Source organism: Manis javanica, chromosome 9 (assembly GCF_040802235.1).
Source record: "Manis javanica isolate MJ-LG chromosome 9, MJ_LKY, whole genome shotgun sequence".
Lineage (NCBI taxonomy): Eukaryota > Metazoa > Chordata > Mammalia > Pholidota > Manidae > Manis > Manis javanica.
In genome coordinates this window covers 76,240,771-76,258,766 of record NC_133164.1, presented here as the reverse complement: position 1 = coordinate 76,258,766, position 17,996 = coordinate 76,240,771, and the positions used below count along the sequence as shown (strand labels likewise).

General features: G+C 40.5%; 1 protein-coding gene across 2 annotated transcripts in view; it reads right to left on the bottom strand.

Annotated features, from left to right (window-relative positions):
- The window catches only part of PIEZO2 (piezo type mechanosensitive ion channel component 2), a 480,163-nt gene that overhangs the window by 37,946 nt on the left and 424,221 nt on the right, over positions 1–17,996 (bottom strand). The window contains exons 36-41 of one of the 2 annotated variants that reach the window (XM_037001110.2): positions 14,173–14,339; positions 13,075–13,241; positions 6,927–7,094; positions 3,969–4,370; positions 3,409–3,667; positions 1,559–1,741 (exon numbers count right to left, since the gene is read on the bottom strand). In XM_037001110.2, the coding sequence (XP_036857005.1) occupies positions 1,559–1,741; positions 3,409–3,667; positions 3,969–4,370; positions 6,927–7,094; positions 13,075–13,241; positions 14,173–14,339 (1,346 nt within the window). The remainder of the gene's footprint in view (positions 1–1,558; positions 1,742–3,408; positions 3,668–3,968; positions 4,371–6,926; positions 7,095–13,074; positions 13,242–14,172; positions 14,340–17,996) is intronic. The other variant, XM_037001111.2, reaches the window with a different exon arrangement.

The window sequence follows — 17,996 nt, the reverse complement described above, 5'->3', positions numbered from 1 at the left end:
ATTCTGAAGTTGCCAAATTTATACCTTTTTTTTAATTGAAATATTGTTGATATACAATCTTACACTGGTTTCAAATGTACACACAGTGATTCAACAGTTACTGATATTAAATCCTCACCTGCTCTAGTGTGGTTACTATCTATCAATGTAGAAAAATGTTACAGAATCATTGACTATATTCTCCATGCTGTACTACAGTCTCCGTGATCAACTTATATTGTGACTGCAAATTATTGTGCCCCTTTATCCTCTTCACATTCCCCCAACCCTAACCCATCCTCCTTGGTAACCATTTTTTTAAATTGAGACATAATTGACATGTAGCATGATGCTATCGTGTCTTAAATATTGAAATTTAATACTTTCATTTCTAGAACTAAATAAATAAGGTTTATACATTTATTAATATTCTCATAATAATAATAAATTGGATAAATTCAGGTAATTTATCAGAAGACCTGTAAAATTTAGGCAAATTTAATTTTGGCTAACTGGTTTTCTTGAGTAACATAATTTTGCAAAGCTACCACACCCCAGTGACCCAACTAAGGCTCCCCTAGAATGGAGATTTAGAGACTTGGGCACTTTGCAAGTGATGCAAGACACAGATGGAAGATCTTGACCAAGACACATGCAAATAAAGCCCAGCTTGAAATAGCCCACTGAGGACAGAAGTTGAAACACTGTTATATGTGTATGTGTGCATGTATGTGTGTGTGTGTGTGTGTATGTACTAACTTAGGCCTAGCTTGTTTTAAAAAGAACTGATAAAGATATTACTTGATAAAATGCATCTAAAATATTTTATAAAAGGAGACAAGGTTAAATAAGAGAAAGTAAGGTTGTAACAAATATATGCTATGCAAAAATTTCTTATTTTTTGAGTTGAGTGCCATATTTCCAAATTTAGCTTATGGTCCACAATATATAAGAAGAAAACCCACTCAGTGGTTGGAGAGGTGACAAGAGTTACTGACCTTGAGACTGGTCATCCTGCAGCCCCAGGGCAGTTTAAGGAAGGGATTTCTCAACAATAAGCTTACAGGAAGCATAGCCCTGGGCTCTCCACTGGACCATTTAATATGTGATCTCTTGCTAAAGCTTATGCTTTCAGGACAAGAAATGCCCAAAAAGGGCAATTGTACTAAAAGAAATTCCACACAAGTTGGAATGGAGATGAGAAGCAATATGACCCACCCCAAATTGTAACTCTCTGATATTCTGGCTCAAACTGGGAGTAGAACCTAGTGTATCAGGCATTAAGATATTGTACAGCATTCAAGCAATTCCTGCAAATGTGGATTAATTATAATATGTTCAATCAAGGGCAGAAATATGGAGAAATTTTCTCCCAGATTTATTGTAAGCTCCATTACTGAGCACACGGTGTTGGACAAAGTGTCCACAAAATGAACAGAACTGTTTAAAAAGAGAAAGACATACAAGGAGGCGCCACCAGTGGCCCCTAGGCCCCATCACCAGTCCTAATGCTCAGATGCTCCAGGAACATTGGGCCACAATGATCAATATGTGCTGGTTAACTGTTAATGTGTAGTACCTTCAAAATTGATCGATGGAAGAAGAGAGCCAGGAGCTGAATGAGGTCATAAAGTACATAGCCTTCTTTCTTTTCCACTCCTATAATATTAGGGGGATGGTAAGGCTTGTCTTTGTGCAATTCTACATTCTTGTTCCAGGGAAAGAACCCAAATTGGAAGAAATACTTGACCACAATTGCCACCTACACAGGGATGATAGAAATTTTTTTTAAAAAATTACTCCTTTTAAGAATAGTTCTATATAGGAAACAATGACATAGGAAATTAAGAAAAAGATCATTTCACAGTTTAGGAATGCACATAGTCAATAACATAATTCTCACTGACCATTGACTTAGATAAGAGCAGTATCTTCCTCTTACAAGTGCTCTTGACTGCAGATACATCACAGCCAGTCAGAGCCATGACATTATTGAAGTGATTCCTTTATTTTTGAGGAGTTGGCTAATTTATAGTGATTTAATTAGACATTTATGTAATTATTCAGTTGCTAAATATGATAATTAGAATAAACTTGAACAGAAAAGTTTGTATTTTACACATTGTTTTGATTTGTAATCTTTATGAGCATATTAAGAATTCTGATGTGCATACTTTTCACTTTCCTCTGATCTCTTCTCACCATTTTATTGTTCACTGGAAGTTCTCCTCAAGAAAAAAATAAAAGTAAATGAAACAAAAACTTTCCAGTTATACTGGTAACTGGTTCAACGTATGTATGTTGTAGAGAAGCAGTATGCAGAGGTAGTAGGATAAATGAGAAAACTGATGACTTTTATTTAAGCATACCTCTACCTCTAATGTTTGTGTCATCAGGGGTTAATTGCAATATACACAGTTCATTAATAAAAATATTTCAAAAGTCTTCTTTTGCTATAGTTTCCCTGTACCTCTTATTATAGTAATAAGATACATGATACTGATATTTAGAACTGAATACTTTTGAAATGATTTAATATATAATTTGTGTTTTGAGATTTGTGAAAAGGCTAATTTTCTTACCTGGCTCATAAAGAAAAGTTTTCACAACAATGGTACTGTAATTGACTTCTAAAGGATAGTTCTCATGATACACAGATTCTAGAAATTTGTAGGTTTATAAATAATTCAACAGCAAAAATTAAAACAGTTATTCTCAAAACACAAAGAGCCATGATAACCCAAGGCACAAAGCCTCCTGGCCTCCCCTTTCATTCCCAATTTCACGGCTGTCGTGGGAAATTGTGACTTTCTACATATTTAATGAGGCAGGATGGAAGCAGGTTCACAGAACCGGGTGCAATATCTCCTGTTCCCTTACATGTGATGAAAATAGGCTGGCAACTTACCTTATCTTGTCATTCAGATTTTTAAGTGGGTGCTTATTGACTTAGTGTTCTGATGTGTGGAAACTGCCTTTTAGGTATAAAAATGGGAAATATGCATGCTGCATCAAATGATGTTCAAAGTGCTCACTATATTGTTTAATGCAGTGTCCAATCACCTTACATCCATTGGCGCCATTTGTTTCTGCATACCGTTTAATTATTATCGCAGGGCATACAACCAAACTTCAAAAGCCTACCCCACTGCCCTCCAATTGGGTAACTTGGGGCCAATTGTTTAATCTCACTGAAGTTCTTCCCTTGCCTGTTCAAACAGAATGATATTAGCACCTACCTTGTATGAAGTGTGAAATGTGAAAAGGTATATACAGTGACTATCACTAGATAACTGTTAGTTATAATCATTTATCTCTCTAAGAATATCCATCTAACTGATTTTTCTATGTGAAACTCTGGGAGCTGGGGCAGGCCCACCTAGAGGGAATACCCAAGCGATTTTCTAGAAGGTTCCACATAAGGCTTACCTCTGTGTAGACAATGGCCATCATCCAGAACCGCCTGCTGGGCCTTGGGACAGACAGCATGGCCCAGAGGAAGATCAGAATGGGGAGCACGAGGGTGATCATTGAGGCAGAGACCATGTGGTTGAGGATGATCACAAAATAGCACACCATTTCTGAGCGGGCCACCAGCGTGTTGTACATGGCATAGAACAACAGCAAGAACCGGGGCTGGCCCACGTAGAATTTTTCTGATTCTTCAAGCTCATCATCATGGAACATCCTGTTAATAATATACACTGTGATGATAAATGTCTTAATTTCTCCAAATTACTGATTTCCATTTGCATGATCCCTATGTCCCCAGCTTTCTTGTGGAGTCAGCCTAATGGTGTATCTCAGAAATGTGAGCAAAATTGTCTTATTACAAATTTTTCTAGTTCTGTCGTTCACTGGTGAAGTGCTTGCAGTCCAGAAGGACTGAGCCATGCACGTAGCGGCTCGAGTGTCCAGGCACACGCCCGAGCCTCCCAGCTCGCACCCATTTGTCCCCTCAGGCGGCCCGTGCCCTGCCCGGCACTTACTTGCTCAGCAGCAGCTCGCTGGCGGTGAGCTCGTGAGTCAGGGGCGGTAGGATGCTGGACTCCAGCCTGTCTGAGCGGCTGTCATCGGGGCTGACCGCCATGCGGTTCTGAGCTGTGGAGCCATCACACGAGCCAAAGGACAGGCGCTCGAAGCTGACCGCCTTGCTGTAGGAGGGCGGGGCCTCGGCTTCCCCGTCCTCTGTGGAGTACTGGGGGCACTCGGTGTCAGGGCTGAGGCCAGCCTCCGAGGCCTCCGAGGCCTCCTCTGTCTCTTCAGGCCCCGTGCCCCAACCCTCGCTGTCGGGGTCCCCGGCCGCCTCCTCGTCCTGTTCGGCCTCCACCTCCGCGATGGTCTCCGTGGTCCCCTGGCGCGAGTACAGCATGGTGCACTGCGTGGGCTCACTGTCAGGATAAAGGGGCCGCATCGACCCTCACCTTAGCCTCCAGGCACCTCGCAAGCCTCCCAAAGCCTCACGAGAACCACTCAGCCTCCCAAATAAAAACATCAAGGCAGGTGAGAAAATCATATACCGCACCCCCTGCATTCCATCTGCCTTGTTCCTGCAGGACCCCCATGTCCATCCGATCTGCAGAGATTGCTGACAGCGGTCTCATAAATGCAGAAGCTGACCAGCACGGGACCCCGCGAAAACCAGAGCAAGACACATGGCTCAGGAGCTGAACCCACCTGTGGCAGAGGATTCTAATCCTACCCCTTCACAGCCATGGGCTCCAGTGTTTATTTCTCAATCAAAACAAGTTGGCTTAGCATACCCACCATGGCATGTGTATTCTAAAGAGGGGTGCACATGGAAATGAAAAGCCTTGTTCAGCTTCAGTCTGTAGGTGTTGGCCAAGATGTATTCTACTCTCAATTCTACAAAATGGGCTCACCCAGGCCCAAAAGGGAAGAGCAATGATAAAATATTGGTTAAAAAACTGCATGATTGAAAAAAAATAGCCTACTTCTTTAATATTTGTTCCTCCTTGCTGTTTTTCCATCCTTTGCCTCTTTCTTACCACTGCTTATTACACTTGACTGAGTTTTCACCATCTCTCCAGCTCTCAGCCATCTCCCACTGAGTTCTTGGCCTTACACATGGGCACACCCACCCTGGTCTCCTCCCCCAGTGTGATCTCCCTTTCGGCTGCTTGTTCCACCCCCAAGGGACTCCTGCTCTCTCTCCTCCCAGCTACTTGTTTCCTTCTACCAGCTCCCCTCTAGTGTTCATTTGCATCCTCCACTTATCATTACTATTTTAGTCACCTCACCCTGTTCATTTCCCTTGCATCTCTCCCCTCATTTCCCTCCTTTATCTTCTAACTTTCCCTGGCAGGTCTGTAAAGGAAAAGATGGAAATGAAAATATAGCAGCACCACCGATGAAATTCATGGTATGCCTGTTACTGTCTACCCCAGAATCATCCAGCCCCAGAGGGGAGAGGGTTAAATATTATCCAGAGATATGGCATTTGGCAGATGTAGAGCCAGCATTTTGTCAGACTCTGAATTTGTGTTGTATCTGAATGGCATATAGTGAAGAGCTCGGTCCACAAACACTGAGATTTCTCAAATGCACAGCTTCTACTCATTTTTCTTGTCATAAACACCTATGTAGAAATGTCAATGAGTGAACAGAAGGATGGATGGGTGGGTGGGTGGCTGAGTGGGTGGGCCTTGGCAGAGACCTTCAGGGCATCCTGAAACTAAAGAAGGAGATTTGTGTGAGCCTTTGGCCATAGCTGAGGAGCCTGATATTCCCAGGGGCTTGGTGCTAAGTGTGCACATCACACAGAAGGCCCTTGGAGTGCTAAGGCAATCCAGACATACCTCAGTTAGACATCACCTCCTAGGAAGGCCATGAAATTGATCACCCTGGGGAGTTTTCACAGCACTGGAGCCAACCCCACACCAGGTCTAAGTTTCATTTGGACTATAACCAATTACAAGCATGCTTTCTATGGTTCGGGATCAGGTCTGGCCCTGAAGGAATTTGACAAACCCTGGTACCTTCATGGGTCAGCAAGTGGAATGGCATAGCATGTGTCTGCCAGAGGACATCTCAAACTGCCGAGGCATTCCTATCAGTGCCCGGCTCCAGGCTACTGCAGCACTATACCAAGACATACAGCTGCCAATGAAAGGAGGTTAACAACCCTTGGATTTGCCAGTGTCAACAGCCAAAATGGAAATTTGTTTTGAGTTGGGTCATTTTAGTAGCAGGATAAGCACAATGTAGCCGATGCCTCTGTGCTCCTGTGGACCATTCTAAGGCAATTCCCAAAAGAGCTTTTGGACTGTACGAAAATAATTTCATTTCTAAATGATTATTGTTTTATGTTAGGATTTAATGAGAAACTCAAGCCCAAAGCAATTTTTCCAAACAAAACAAGTTATGATCTACAAAGATGATATCTGCTACTGTGTTACAATATTCTTTTCAAAAACCAATGATAAAATATATTTTGACTTTCCTGTCAATCACGCACATAATATGCAGACAGATTAATTCCGTATCAACTAGAATGACTATATGCAGCAGATTTTGGATTTTTCCTACTGCATGTATCCTTTGGTGAAATTATAAGAAAAAGTTTTTTCTACCTTCCCTAACACATTTTCCCTCTGAGGACCGCCTACCTAAGCTCTTAATCAAGAAGGAAACGTGCTTATTTCTTTGAAAATGAAAAGTGTGAAATACTTACAAAATGTTTACAATAAGGATTTTTAAGAAATTCCTAACAGACAAAACTAAAGAGAGGTTAATTTAATAGAATGCTGCCCTGGGAACTACCAGTGATGTCCCAGAAAGGGTGATGGTTATGCTTTGGTTAAGAATCATGCAATTCTTAAAATAAAAGTTAAAAAAAATATGCATCACAAGAACTTATATTTGCAATGACATGGAGGGAGAGAGAGTGATACAATTATGGAACAAAGCATGCACAAGTTAAGCACCTTGATGCTAAACTGCCACTGTCAGCTGATGAGGAGGACACATCCATGCTGAACATTTTACGGAGCCTAGGTCGAGCACGCTCACTTGTTTTAGGAACAGTTTCGGGTCCATCTAAATCATCAAGGGTAGACTGCCTTGAGAACAGCATGGTTGCTTCAGTGTAGCAGCTAGCAGCGCAAACAGTTACAGAGACACAGTGTTAAAACACCAGTGGTACATCGGTTTACATGTGGATCAACTGACCAACACACAGCCATGCGGCAAACCACACACGACACCAACCACTGCTAACGGTGATCGCCACAGCGGGACCAAGGGCAGGAAAGGACCTGTTTGGCAGGATAGTAAAACACAACAGTATTGGGTTTCTAAAAATTGATTGGCTAGTGATAAATTATGCAATGTCCCTCCTGGGAGGGACAGGGAAATAGAATAATTACAAGTCCCAGCATTTCTCCCACAGAGCAGTATTCATGCTTTTATGACTGCAACTGAGGGTTTTTTTTTAAATTAAACAAAGTATATTTTACTTGGAGCTTCCAATCCTGAATTTATTGAGAATGTTATGTAACCAAATTGCATAAGCAGAAATGCCTGCTCATATAAAATTTATATAAAAGGTTTTAATCTTCTTTTTAATAAGATCTCCAAAATGAGAGAGGGAAGGCCAGGAATTACTACAACAAACTGAATTTTTCACCCCATTTTCTGAGTGATATTCAGTTAAGCCAAACTAGATGCCTTGCACATAGAAGAGATGCTGGTTTGATATACAACTGGATATAAACCAACATCAAAATAAATGAAATAAAATGGTACAAAGAAAATAACAAAGGAATTCTAGCAATGGCAGGGTCATTTTGTCTGTTAACTTTTCATTTTGCCTAATGCATTTTTCTTCCGGATCATGCTTTAGGTCTTGGAAGATGTCATGAGGGTGGGAACCCATTCGCTAAAACCCCCATGTCCTGTTACTCAACAGAGCAACAACTGGGGAGTGAATGATGGCAAATTCAGGACTGAGATGCTACCAGGTGATGCTATGAGGGGAGGAAGCAAATAGAGTTATGGCACAGGCATGATTTAAGTTCAGATATACAGTTCAACCCCAAAAAGGGGCCAACCCCCTTGAGAGCACATGAAGGAGGCTATTGCAATATGAACCTCCCAACCTGAGCACTAAGAACCTGGCAGACCCAGGGCCAGGCCTTTGTGACACAGGATGACCGATTCCCTGATGGAATATCATCGTCATGTAACCACACAGGGGGCCTGCTGGGCACCCAGCCTGCAAGGCCGGATACCTTTGGCCCATGCTTATGAGGCAGAAATGGAAACTCTTCAGGATGTAACAATCTCTGGGTCAGTGAGGAGGGAATGTGAGTCACTCACTCATGGAACCAGGTAAAGGGCTTTTCAGGTTCCAAGAGCAATTACACAACCCCACGAATTCTCTGGGGCAGTCCTGTGCTGTATGCCACAGATACATGGCCAAGACAGAAGCCAAGCAATGAGAAAGGTGAGCATGTGAGCAGTCAGATGGTCTCTAATAGGGACACAGAGATTGATTTTTTTTAAAGAAGGCTATAACTCCTTTAGATGTCATCATGCCCCAGACAAAACAAGGTGATGAGAACAAGATGAACTAGAGCGCATTGGGCAAGCATGGAAGAACTGGGCTTGAGTCTCTACACTAATATTCAATGGCTGCTGGGTTTCAGATAAATCAGCTTCCCTCTCTGAGATCTCAATTTCATCATTTATGAGCTGAGGGAACTGGATCTTTGAACTTGTGTGTTTCATTTCATATTTTTAGAGGTGCGACCCTCAGGTCTTTTAGGGGCTTGATGGCAGGAAGGTCCCCCGTCCCCCCTCCCACAGCAGTGCTCAGAGTTTCTGCACGGGAACCATCATTCTGGTCTCTCAGTCCTGTTTATACTGTTTAACTCTAGAGTTGAGTTCTACTGTCCCATCTGCATCCCCTGCAGAACCCATACAATCCCACACAGTTTGGTTATATGTAGTGTGCCCAATTTGTCATCCAATCCAGGACAGATTTAAAGTCAAAGGGGAGAGGTGACTTTACAATAACAGGCTGAGATGACAAACTCAAAGGGCCCTGACTGATCAGCCCACACATCGAGCTCCGCTAGGGGCACATAGCAACCTCTTAGGTGACAATACCTTCATACCCAGGAGTACTCCTTAGAGTGTCAGCTAATGTTTCTTGTAGCAATTTAAAATAATTTATTTGGATATCTGATTTCATAAAACAATCAATTTTTAAAAAGTGCCATTTTATACCTGGATTTGAATGACTATTCCAGTAAGTTGAAGGGAACACAGTTCCCTTGTTAGGTTTCTGCTCTGAGCCCATCTACTATATGACCAAAGGTAAAAATAGAAGTCATGGATGCCACAGGAGGAGGGTGGCACGTGGGACAGCTGCGTCCAGGCTGGATCCCCTCACAGGAGAGCATGTGTGGCCCCGAGTGGGGGATGATGCTAGACCCTGTCCAATGATACAGGTGCCTGAGAATGAGCTTCCACACTTGGAATCCCTCCTAGGGAAGATTAGTGCTTTTCCAGCCATCAGCATGGCTTTCTGTGGGCTCTAGTGTAGACAAATTATTGTTTGGAGACTTGAAAATTTCCCAAAGCAAAGAAAGTAGAAGTGCAGCTCAGCCTTTAAGTAAAGGGCAACTTTACTAACTCTTTAACGAACAATATAATGGACCTTACTGTGTCACCCCTTTCTTTAGGTTGAATATAAAAATTAAAAAGTACATTAGAAACTGCTTTTAAAGGTACTGGTTTTCTACTAGTAAATTTATTGATTGGTTGACCTCTTAAATAATTTGGGAATATTTTGACAGTCTCTGTTAAAAAGTAATCAATGGATTTAAATTTCTTTTACTTCATGGCTTTTGATCATGGGGACTGTTTTATATTTGTAATCTTGGGTCAGATTTAAAGGCAGTTACTTGATTTTATATTAGCCAGTCTTTCTTCTTCTCCTTCAATTACCCATCTTAAGTTGTGATTTATAATATTTTGTTAATTTCCAAATTAGATATATTGTCAATTATTATGCAGCTAAAAGTTATTGATGTAGGAATCATGCATGTTTATTTGATGGACAAGTTATTTTCAATTTACTTTCAAGTATTTCCTTTGATTGGTTTGATTCAGAGTTTGGTTCTCAAGCAGCTATTCTCAAGCTAGGCTAGTGTATGTATTTGTGAAGCCTGTAATACTCTTAAAAGTTTATAGAAAAACTTTGAATTTATGTGCACTTTTTCCCCTTGAGAGATAGCATATAACTTCATGAAATTTCAAAAGAGATTCAGGAAAATAATTTTGTCAACCACTATTAGTGTCATTGCAAATTAATGTAGAAATCTTATTCCATCTATCCCCTTTCTTATTTGCCAAGCTTAGGGATCCAATTAGCAGGAAAATCTCTGTGTTATGAAAACAAGGCAAGAAGGGAGGAAAAAAATTCATATGAAAAAATATTATATATTACATTATGGGTAGTGTACTTTTTTGAAGAACAGATGCAAATATGCAATAATCACATTACATACTATGCATGTATATAGTTGTATTTTTCATTATCTGAGAGAAAATAATTCCAGTTGAATATGACTTAGTTAAGTCAACTAGAGCTACCTGAAGACTTTTATTTTGGAATTTAAATTAAGGAAAACATAGTTTACAGCAGACCCTGCCCATATGCAATGTATGCAGAGCAACACTGTTCAAAGCTGAGTGCAGTGGGAAGTTGCACATGGTTTGCAAAATGTGTTGGAAAACATACTCATCTAGAATATCTCAGCATTTTTCTCATCCTATCATTCTCCCCTGTCTTGAAAAACAGTTGCTTGGTCAGGAATAGGTTATATAGTGGGTAGATTTCCAAACATAATAGATTCCTCAATTCATCTTCCTTCACCTCGGGAACTAGGAAGCAGCACTAAGACATTGCCTTGAATATTCACTATATTCAGACAAACCCCGCCTCCTCCTACCTCCCTGCCCACGCATGTGGACACTTTCGGACACATACCCATGCAGTCTGCATTTGTTCTTAAGGGAGTAGCTATCATGGAATAATGGAATATCTAAGAGCCTGGGTAGAATGGGACTAATAATTTCAATTATACCATGAAAATGGATTAGAAATAATGATTCAGTGTAAAGAATTGTAACAAGAGCAAATTTAGGAAAGTTGATAGCTCCCAAAGAGGACAGTTATTATGGTTTGCAAAAAAATAAAATAAGAACATCATTGACTTTTTGTCCCAGCAGAGTCTGCCAAAAGAGTCTGAAACTCCTCTTTCAAAAGTGCCGATCGTAGGATGCTTTCAGGAAGATGCCTCTTCACAAAAAGAGGTGCCATCGGCACTTGCCAATCAAAAGACATAATACTACATTTTTATTTTGCAACCTTTTTATTACTGATGATTTTGGAAAATTAATGATTGAGAAATGTGTGTAGGCTGGGGTAGAAAGAAAATGAGAAAGTGTTACTACCTTGCTCATTGTCCTAATAACCAGTTATTTTATTATAGGTATTAAAAGCATCTTGAACAATTATTTTATTATAGGTATTAAAAGGATCTCGATTAGCCAATAAATGTTTTGACCTTGAGACTCTTAAAAGTTTCTGTCCTGTGTTTCTTCTGTTCACAAAACTATATAATAGTTCAAATATACATTTCTTTGCAACTTACAAATGAGCAAAGATTATTCCCAAATTAAAGGAAAAATACAATGTCTCTTATTATCTCTCAAAGGACTTTAAAAAACAATACCTATTTTGGGGGGGACAGGAAGGGATATATGTATGCAGAATTTTACCTGTACAAAAGTCACATTTAGATTAATATATGCATGAATACACAGGTATTTAAAAAGTGAGGTTTTAGCATACATTCTATTTTAAAACTCGAGCTCTTACTAAAAACTTTCTATACAGTGACTACCATCCCATTACGATAACTATAGATCTGCATCAGTAGTCATTGGGCAGCCAAAGAACAGGCACAGTTGGAGAAGCTCCAATACAGCAATTCAGGAATAGCTAAAAATAACTCTTCTAGGTAAAACAGAATTTTACCCATCTCTACCTGTTCAGGGTGCAATTTCAACTTCAAGTTATCTATACTGAATTTGGTATGGTTTAAATCATCTCAGTTTCTCCCTATGTCATTTTTCTCCTAAGACAGGACTTCTGCTTTAACTCAGAAGCTAGCTCTGAACAATAGACAGTGGCTATCCCAAACACTGAGGGGCAAAGAATTTCAAGGCTTTTCTGGGATAGGCAGTAAGAAAGACTGGTCAATTCTCAAAGCTGGCCTGGAGTGCAGGAAGAGGCAGACAGGCAGCATGCCATGGTGGTTGAGAAACTGGGCTCTGGGCTAAACTATGTGGTTTTGGATCCTGGGTCTGCTTTTCTATACTTCCTAGCTGTGTGACTTTTTAAAAATTACTTAACCTCTCTGTAACTGAACTTTGTCTTCTGTAAAATGGGGAAGATAACAGCATGCACCTTGTAGGGTTTTATAAAGCTTAATGGAGGTGATCCATGTGCAGTGTGTGGTGCTGGCCCATGGCGAATGACCAAGGCAGGGTTGCAGTTGTGAAACAATGCAGGTGACTGCACAACTCAGGGAAGATGGAAGCTGACAGAGTCACTTCTAGAATTTTGTCATGAATCATGACAAAGGAAAGGAAAAAAATCAAAGATAGCAGCAGATGGTAGAAGAGTCTAGAATAGAAGGTACTTGTGGAGCAGCATTCTGAAAAGGATTTAAAGACGGAGCCCTTGACATGTACAGCAATTGTGTGAACAGGAAGGCTCATTCTTACTTGTCTCCAGCTTGGAAATCTACACCCTGTCCCTGTGCATCATGCAGGTATTTATAACAGTTTATTATTGATACCCGATTTGATCTGGCTCAGTCTAGGGGAGGACAACATTCCTTTTGCTTAGTTGTACACATGCAGAGAACCTGAACATTGTGGGGATCAATGGAGGTTTTCATTAACTTTTACTTCATGCATTCATTCTTCATATTGATAAAGTCAACCTCTTTAACCTCTGTCAAAAGCAAACCCAGTGTTTAGAAGGTGAAATACCTGGAGATACTGTCATGTGAATCTAAGCTATCCATCCTGTCGGCTGGTTGTGCACCTGAAGCGGCACCAGGACGCTCGTCGATTGTGTCCAGTCCTGACTCTCTGGAAAGACTCATGATGTGGTTCTGATAGTACATGTGGATGCTCTCCCGAGTAGGAACATTGCCCTGTGGAGAGAGGACATTAGGTCTTACCACCTGGCGTTTCTTAATACTGATAACGGTCGGCCATCATGCACCTTGAGTAAGGATTGAAACAAAGCTATTCAAGTTGGGGATTAACGTTAACTTCTTAAATTAACGGTACCCAATATTACTGGGTAATGTTAAACAAGAAATCCCTTCTTGTCTATGGGTGAAAATGGTCAGAAGTTACAAAATAAATAAGTCTGAGGATGTAATGTACAGCATGGTTAATAATACTGTATTATATATTTGAAAGTTGCTAAGAGAGTAGATCTCAAAAATTTATATCACAAGAAAGAATTTGTGATTATTATATGGTGATAGATGTTAAACTAGACTTACTGTGGTGGTCATTTTATAATATGTATAAACATCAAATCACTATGTCACCTGCAACTAATGTATGTCTATTACTTCTCAATAAAAATGAAATTAAAATATTAAAAAAAGAAATCCCTTCTTATATGTAGACATTTTTGCTAAGGTATGGTAACTTTTCCAGAAATGAACTATTATTTTTAAATATACTCTATAAACCACATATGACTGTATTTTGTTGCTCTGCATATATCCTAATTTTTCTTATGAGGAGTTTCAAATCAAACTTCCTAGACTAAACAACATAATCTTTTACAGGGCATGGTAAAGGCTGTGCACCTGCAAATTTGATCTGGGGAGGGGCAGATGAATGAACTGGCCATTATCCCAGGACTGTGTGTGCATATCCACAGGGTCTGATTATTTTAGTTCTGAGCACGGAAGAGATTTAAATATACAGAAAAACAAAGGGGTTTATGCAAAGACTGCCAGGAAAGAATGGATTCTCTCTTATCCTATTTGGAGTTCTGGATATTGACTTTAAAATTTTTTCTAATGTGAGAAGAAGCAAAAAGAGTTCTACAAACAGTGTTACCTTTTTAATTTCTCTAGTCAGCATGCATCTTTCAATTCTCAGAACTGTAGATATATCAATATGCTCCCTTGAAATGGAGTTAAGCCAAGTTGTGAAACTATCCACTGTTGCCAGAAACAGGACCCAGGTAAATTTCAAAATATTAAATATCCTCTTGATGATGTTATCTAGGAGGAAGAAAAGCAACAAGATTTCAAAGGAAGAAAGTACCATCAACCATTTTGCTGGTGAGGCACAACGATATGCACAGTGATGTTTTACCAAAGGCAGACCTGGTTTTGACTCTGAGTATCTAACACGGAGGGGGGCACTTGACCCTCAGCGTGATGGTGGAAATTCATGATTGACAAATGTGTGTAGGCTGGGGTAGAGAGAGAATGAGAAAGTTTTACTACCGTGCCCATTGTTCTAATAACTGGAGGAGTGCAGTATGAGAAGCTGTCAGTGGGTCTGTCTCCACATGCAGTGGTGGCATCAAAACCAAACTGGGACAGAATTTTTAACCTTGGTCAAAACATCAGTCTGAATAGGCCCATAATACAGATAACAGTATGATTAAAAGAGATGGCATTCAAAGGCATTTCTGTTACTGACACAGGGATAGAAAAAGTCTGTATCTCTCCAGGTACCCAGGCCCTTAAGCTTGTTCTGTAAGTTTCTTCTTTACTTAAGCAATAATTTTGTGGGGAACAGATTTGTTGATTCAGTAAGTCTTTAGGTGCCTCCCATTGTGGTCGCATTTCAGTTAAGTCACTGTAAAACTATTTCATCAAGAACTCATTAGATATAACTGATTATATATGCTACTGAGTTGTATTAATCGTTTCTTATGCATTTGCGTTGAGTTGTGCCAACTAGAAAGTTCTGTACATGGGGCTGGTCCTCTCCAAGCCAACAGAAGCCATGAGATCCTGAGGGGCTTGTCGGCGTTGCCTCGGGGAGCCCAGGAAGGCTGCGCAGCGCACTCCGCCCAGCCCGGATCATCACTGTGTCCACAACATTGTCTCATGCAGCGCACATGCCTCTCCATGCCCTCGGAGAATTCACGTGAGACCCCTCGTCACTGGTAAGGTTTGAGGAGGTGCCATCGCTGCGACCTAACTTATTTTAGCTCAGAATCAAAACAAAAGAGGGACGACTGCATATTCACCGTCTGCCGTCCTCATTCCTTCATGCAAGCCAATGGTTTCTCATCGGAGGAACCCTCCAAAACATGCCACTGAGTTTTGATCAATGTATAATTTTTTAAAGATTTGGCCTTCCAAAAATTTAGTTTATCAACTATTTCAAACATGGACTTCAATAAAATGAAAACTTAGTGAACATGACAATGAATTAAGACTTGCCTCACTGTTTTTTTTTTTTTTTTTTTTGAGAGGGCATCTCTCATATTTATTGATCAAATGGTTGTTAACAACAATAAAATTCAGTATAGGGGGGTCAGCGCTCAATGTACAATCATTAATCCATCTCAAGCCTAATTCTCGTCAGTCTCCAATCTTCTGAAGCATAACGAACAAGTTCTTACATGGTGAACGAATTCTTACATAGTGAATAAATTCTTACATGGTGAACAGTACAAGGGCAGTCATCACAGAAACTTTCGGTTTTGATCATGCAATATGACCTATAAACAATCAGGTCAAATATGAATATTCATTTGATTTTTGTACTTGATTTATATGTTGATCCCACATTTCTCCTATTATTATTATTATTTTTATTTTTAATAAAATGCTGAAGTGGTAGGTAGATGCAAGATAAAGGTAGAAAACATAGTTTAGTGCTGTAAGAGGGCAAATGTAGATGATCAGATGATCAGGTGTGTGCCTATGGACTAAGTATTAATCCAGGCTAGACAAGGGCAGCAAGACATCCACGGATGCAGAAGATTTCTCTCAAAGCAGGGGGGGTGAGGTTCTGAGCCTGACCTCTGTTGATCCCCAAATTCTCACCTGATGGCCCCCCTGCGACTGTGCCTGTCTTAGGTTGTTCCTCCCTTGAGGAATCTTACCCGTCTCTGGCTAACCAGTCATCTTCCGGGGCCATACAGGGAAATGTAAAGTTGGTAAGTGAGAGAGAAGCCATATTGTTTGCAAAGGTTAACTTTTTACTTCTTTGCAGATTTATGCCCTGTGGCTTCTGTGCCCAGCACTTGTCTCGAGGTATCTTTACCACCTGGAGGAATTATAATACTCGGTAAATTCGATATGAGGCACGAATTCTATTTAAGGGTTGTAATTAGGAAGGAAGAAGAAAAGCTATAGATGTAGCATATGAAGGAAACTTGGGAGGATTGATTATTTCTTTGACATATCTTCTTGTATAGTACCTTAAGTATGTATAGGTTTTAAACTACTAACTAATTTGCACACACATATTAACATAATAGGAATATGGTGACATAAACAAAGCAAATCTATAATTACCAGCCATCTCCAGTGAAGCCAAGAAAACCATTTAGGCACCCTAGGCATTTGTGAAAATTTATCTATGATATGATGGATATTGTCCAACTGTACTTGAACCATCAGACAAATTAAAGCAGCCCATTTCTGGGATCTGTTCACATCCCATATGTTCTTTTAACCATAGATAGTCTATAGTCATGAGATTTTGGAGTGCTACAACTTGCACCCCTCCCAACTCCTGGTTGAGTTCCAACAGTACAGATCCGGTCAAATTCGTTGTCTCACTGTATGCACATGCCAGCCTAGACATCTCCCTCCTCATTCTTATTGCCTCACTGTTTATTAAAAACAAACTACAAATAAGAAAAACAACTGTATCCCTGACCATTCCCACCAAAAAAAAAAAGAAACCAGATTCAAGTGTCACAATAAAATCTTACTGAATTTATGATTAAAGATCATAGTTTGAAATTGAGGCTTAAAATCACTAATGAAGAAAATGTAGAAAAGGGCATAAGCCTTTATGATCTTGTGCAGGGTCAACAAACATTTTCTCGACAGGGCCTGTGGCAAATATTTCCAGCTTTGTACTCCATACTGTCTCTATTGCAACTACTCATCTTTTCTGAATGAATTGTCTATGATGGGCATGGGTGGATTTCCAATAAAACTTTATTTATGGATGCTGGAATTTGAATTTTGTAATTTTCATATGTCATGAAATACTCTTCTTCTGACTTTTTTCACCCATGAGAAAATACAAAAATCATCCTTAGCTAACAAGCCATATAAAAACACGTGGCAGGCAGGATTTGACCCAGGGTCCTATAGTTTCCTGACTTCTAATCAGGTATGACCACCGAATGACTCACCCCTGCTGTCCATCAATCCTCCCCCTCTCCGATAAAGACCTCAGTTTGATTTGTAGTTTGATTTTATAATGGAAAAAAGAAAGTCATTTGTGAATTGGGTGGCCTAGAAGGAAGGCAGAATTTCTCCCAGGTTTTCCTGTCCAAAAGGAAAATGGTCAAAAGGAAGTAAGGCTGTGAATGGTGTGGCCTCCGGGCAGAGTCCCGATGAGCAGGGTGGAGTCTGAGAGGAAGGAAACGGGTCTAGCCACTGAGGTACCAGGAGTCTTGGAGCTGCCAGCTTGCACCTGGGAAAGAAAGTTGGGGATATGGGAAAGGACGTGGGGGATGATCTAATGAAAAGGCCTCCTGGCAGCCAAGCCAGGCTCTTGTAGACATCTGCAGTGAGAGGCAGGCTGAGGTTGCAACTGCAGTCACACCTTTCCCTGAGAAGTTGTTTCCTGCCTGTGCTGTCACCGTCCCGCTACCCCCAGCACCTCTGCCAAATTGTGTCGCACTTAACAGTCTTGCATGAAGTGCACTTTAGGAAATACGGGAGCAAGTG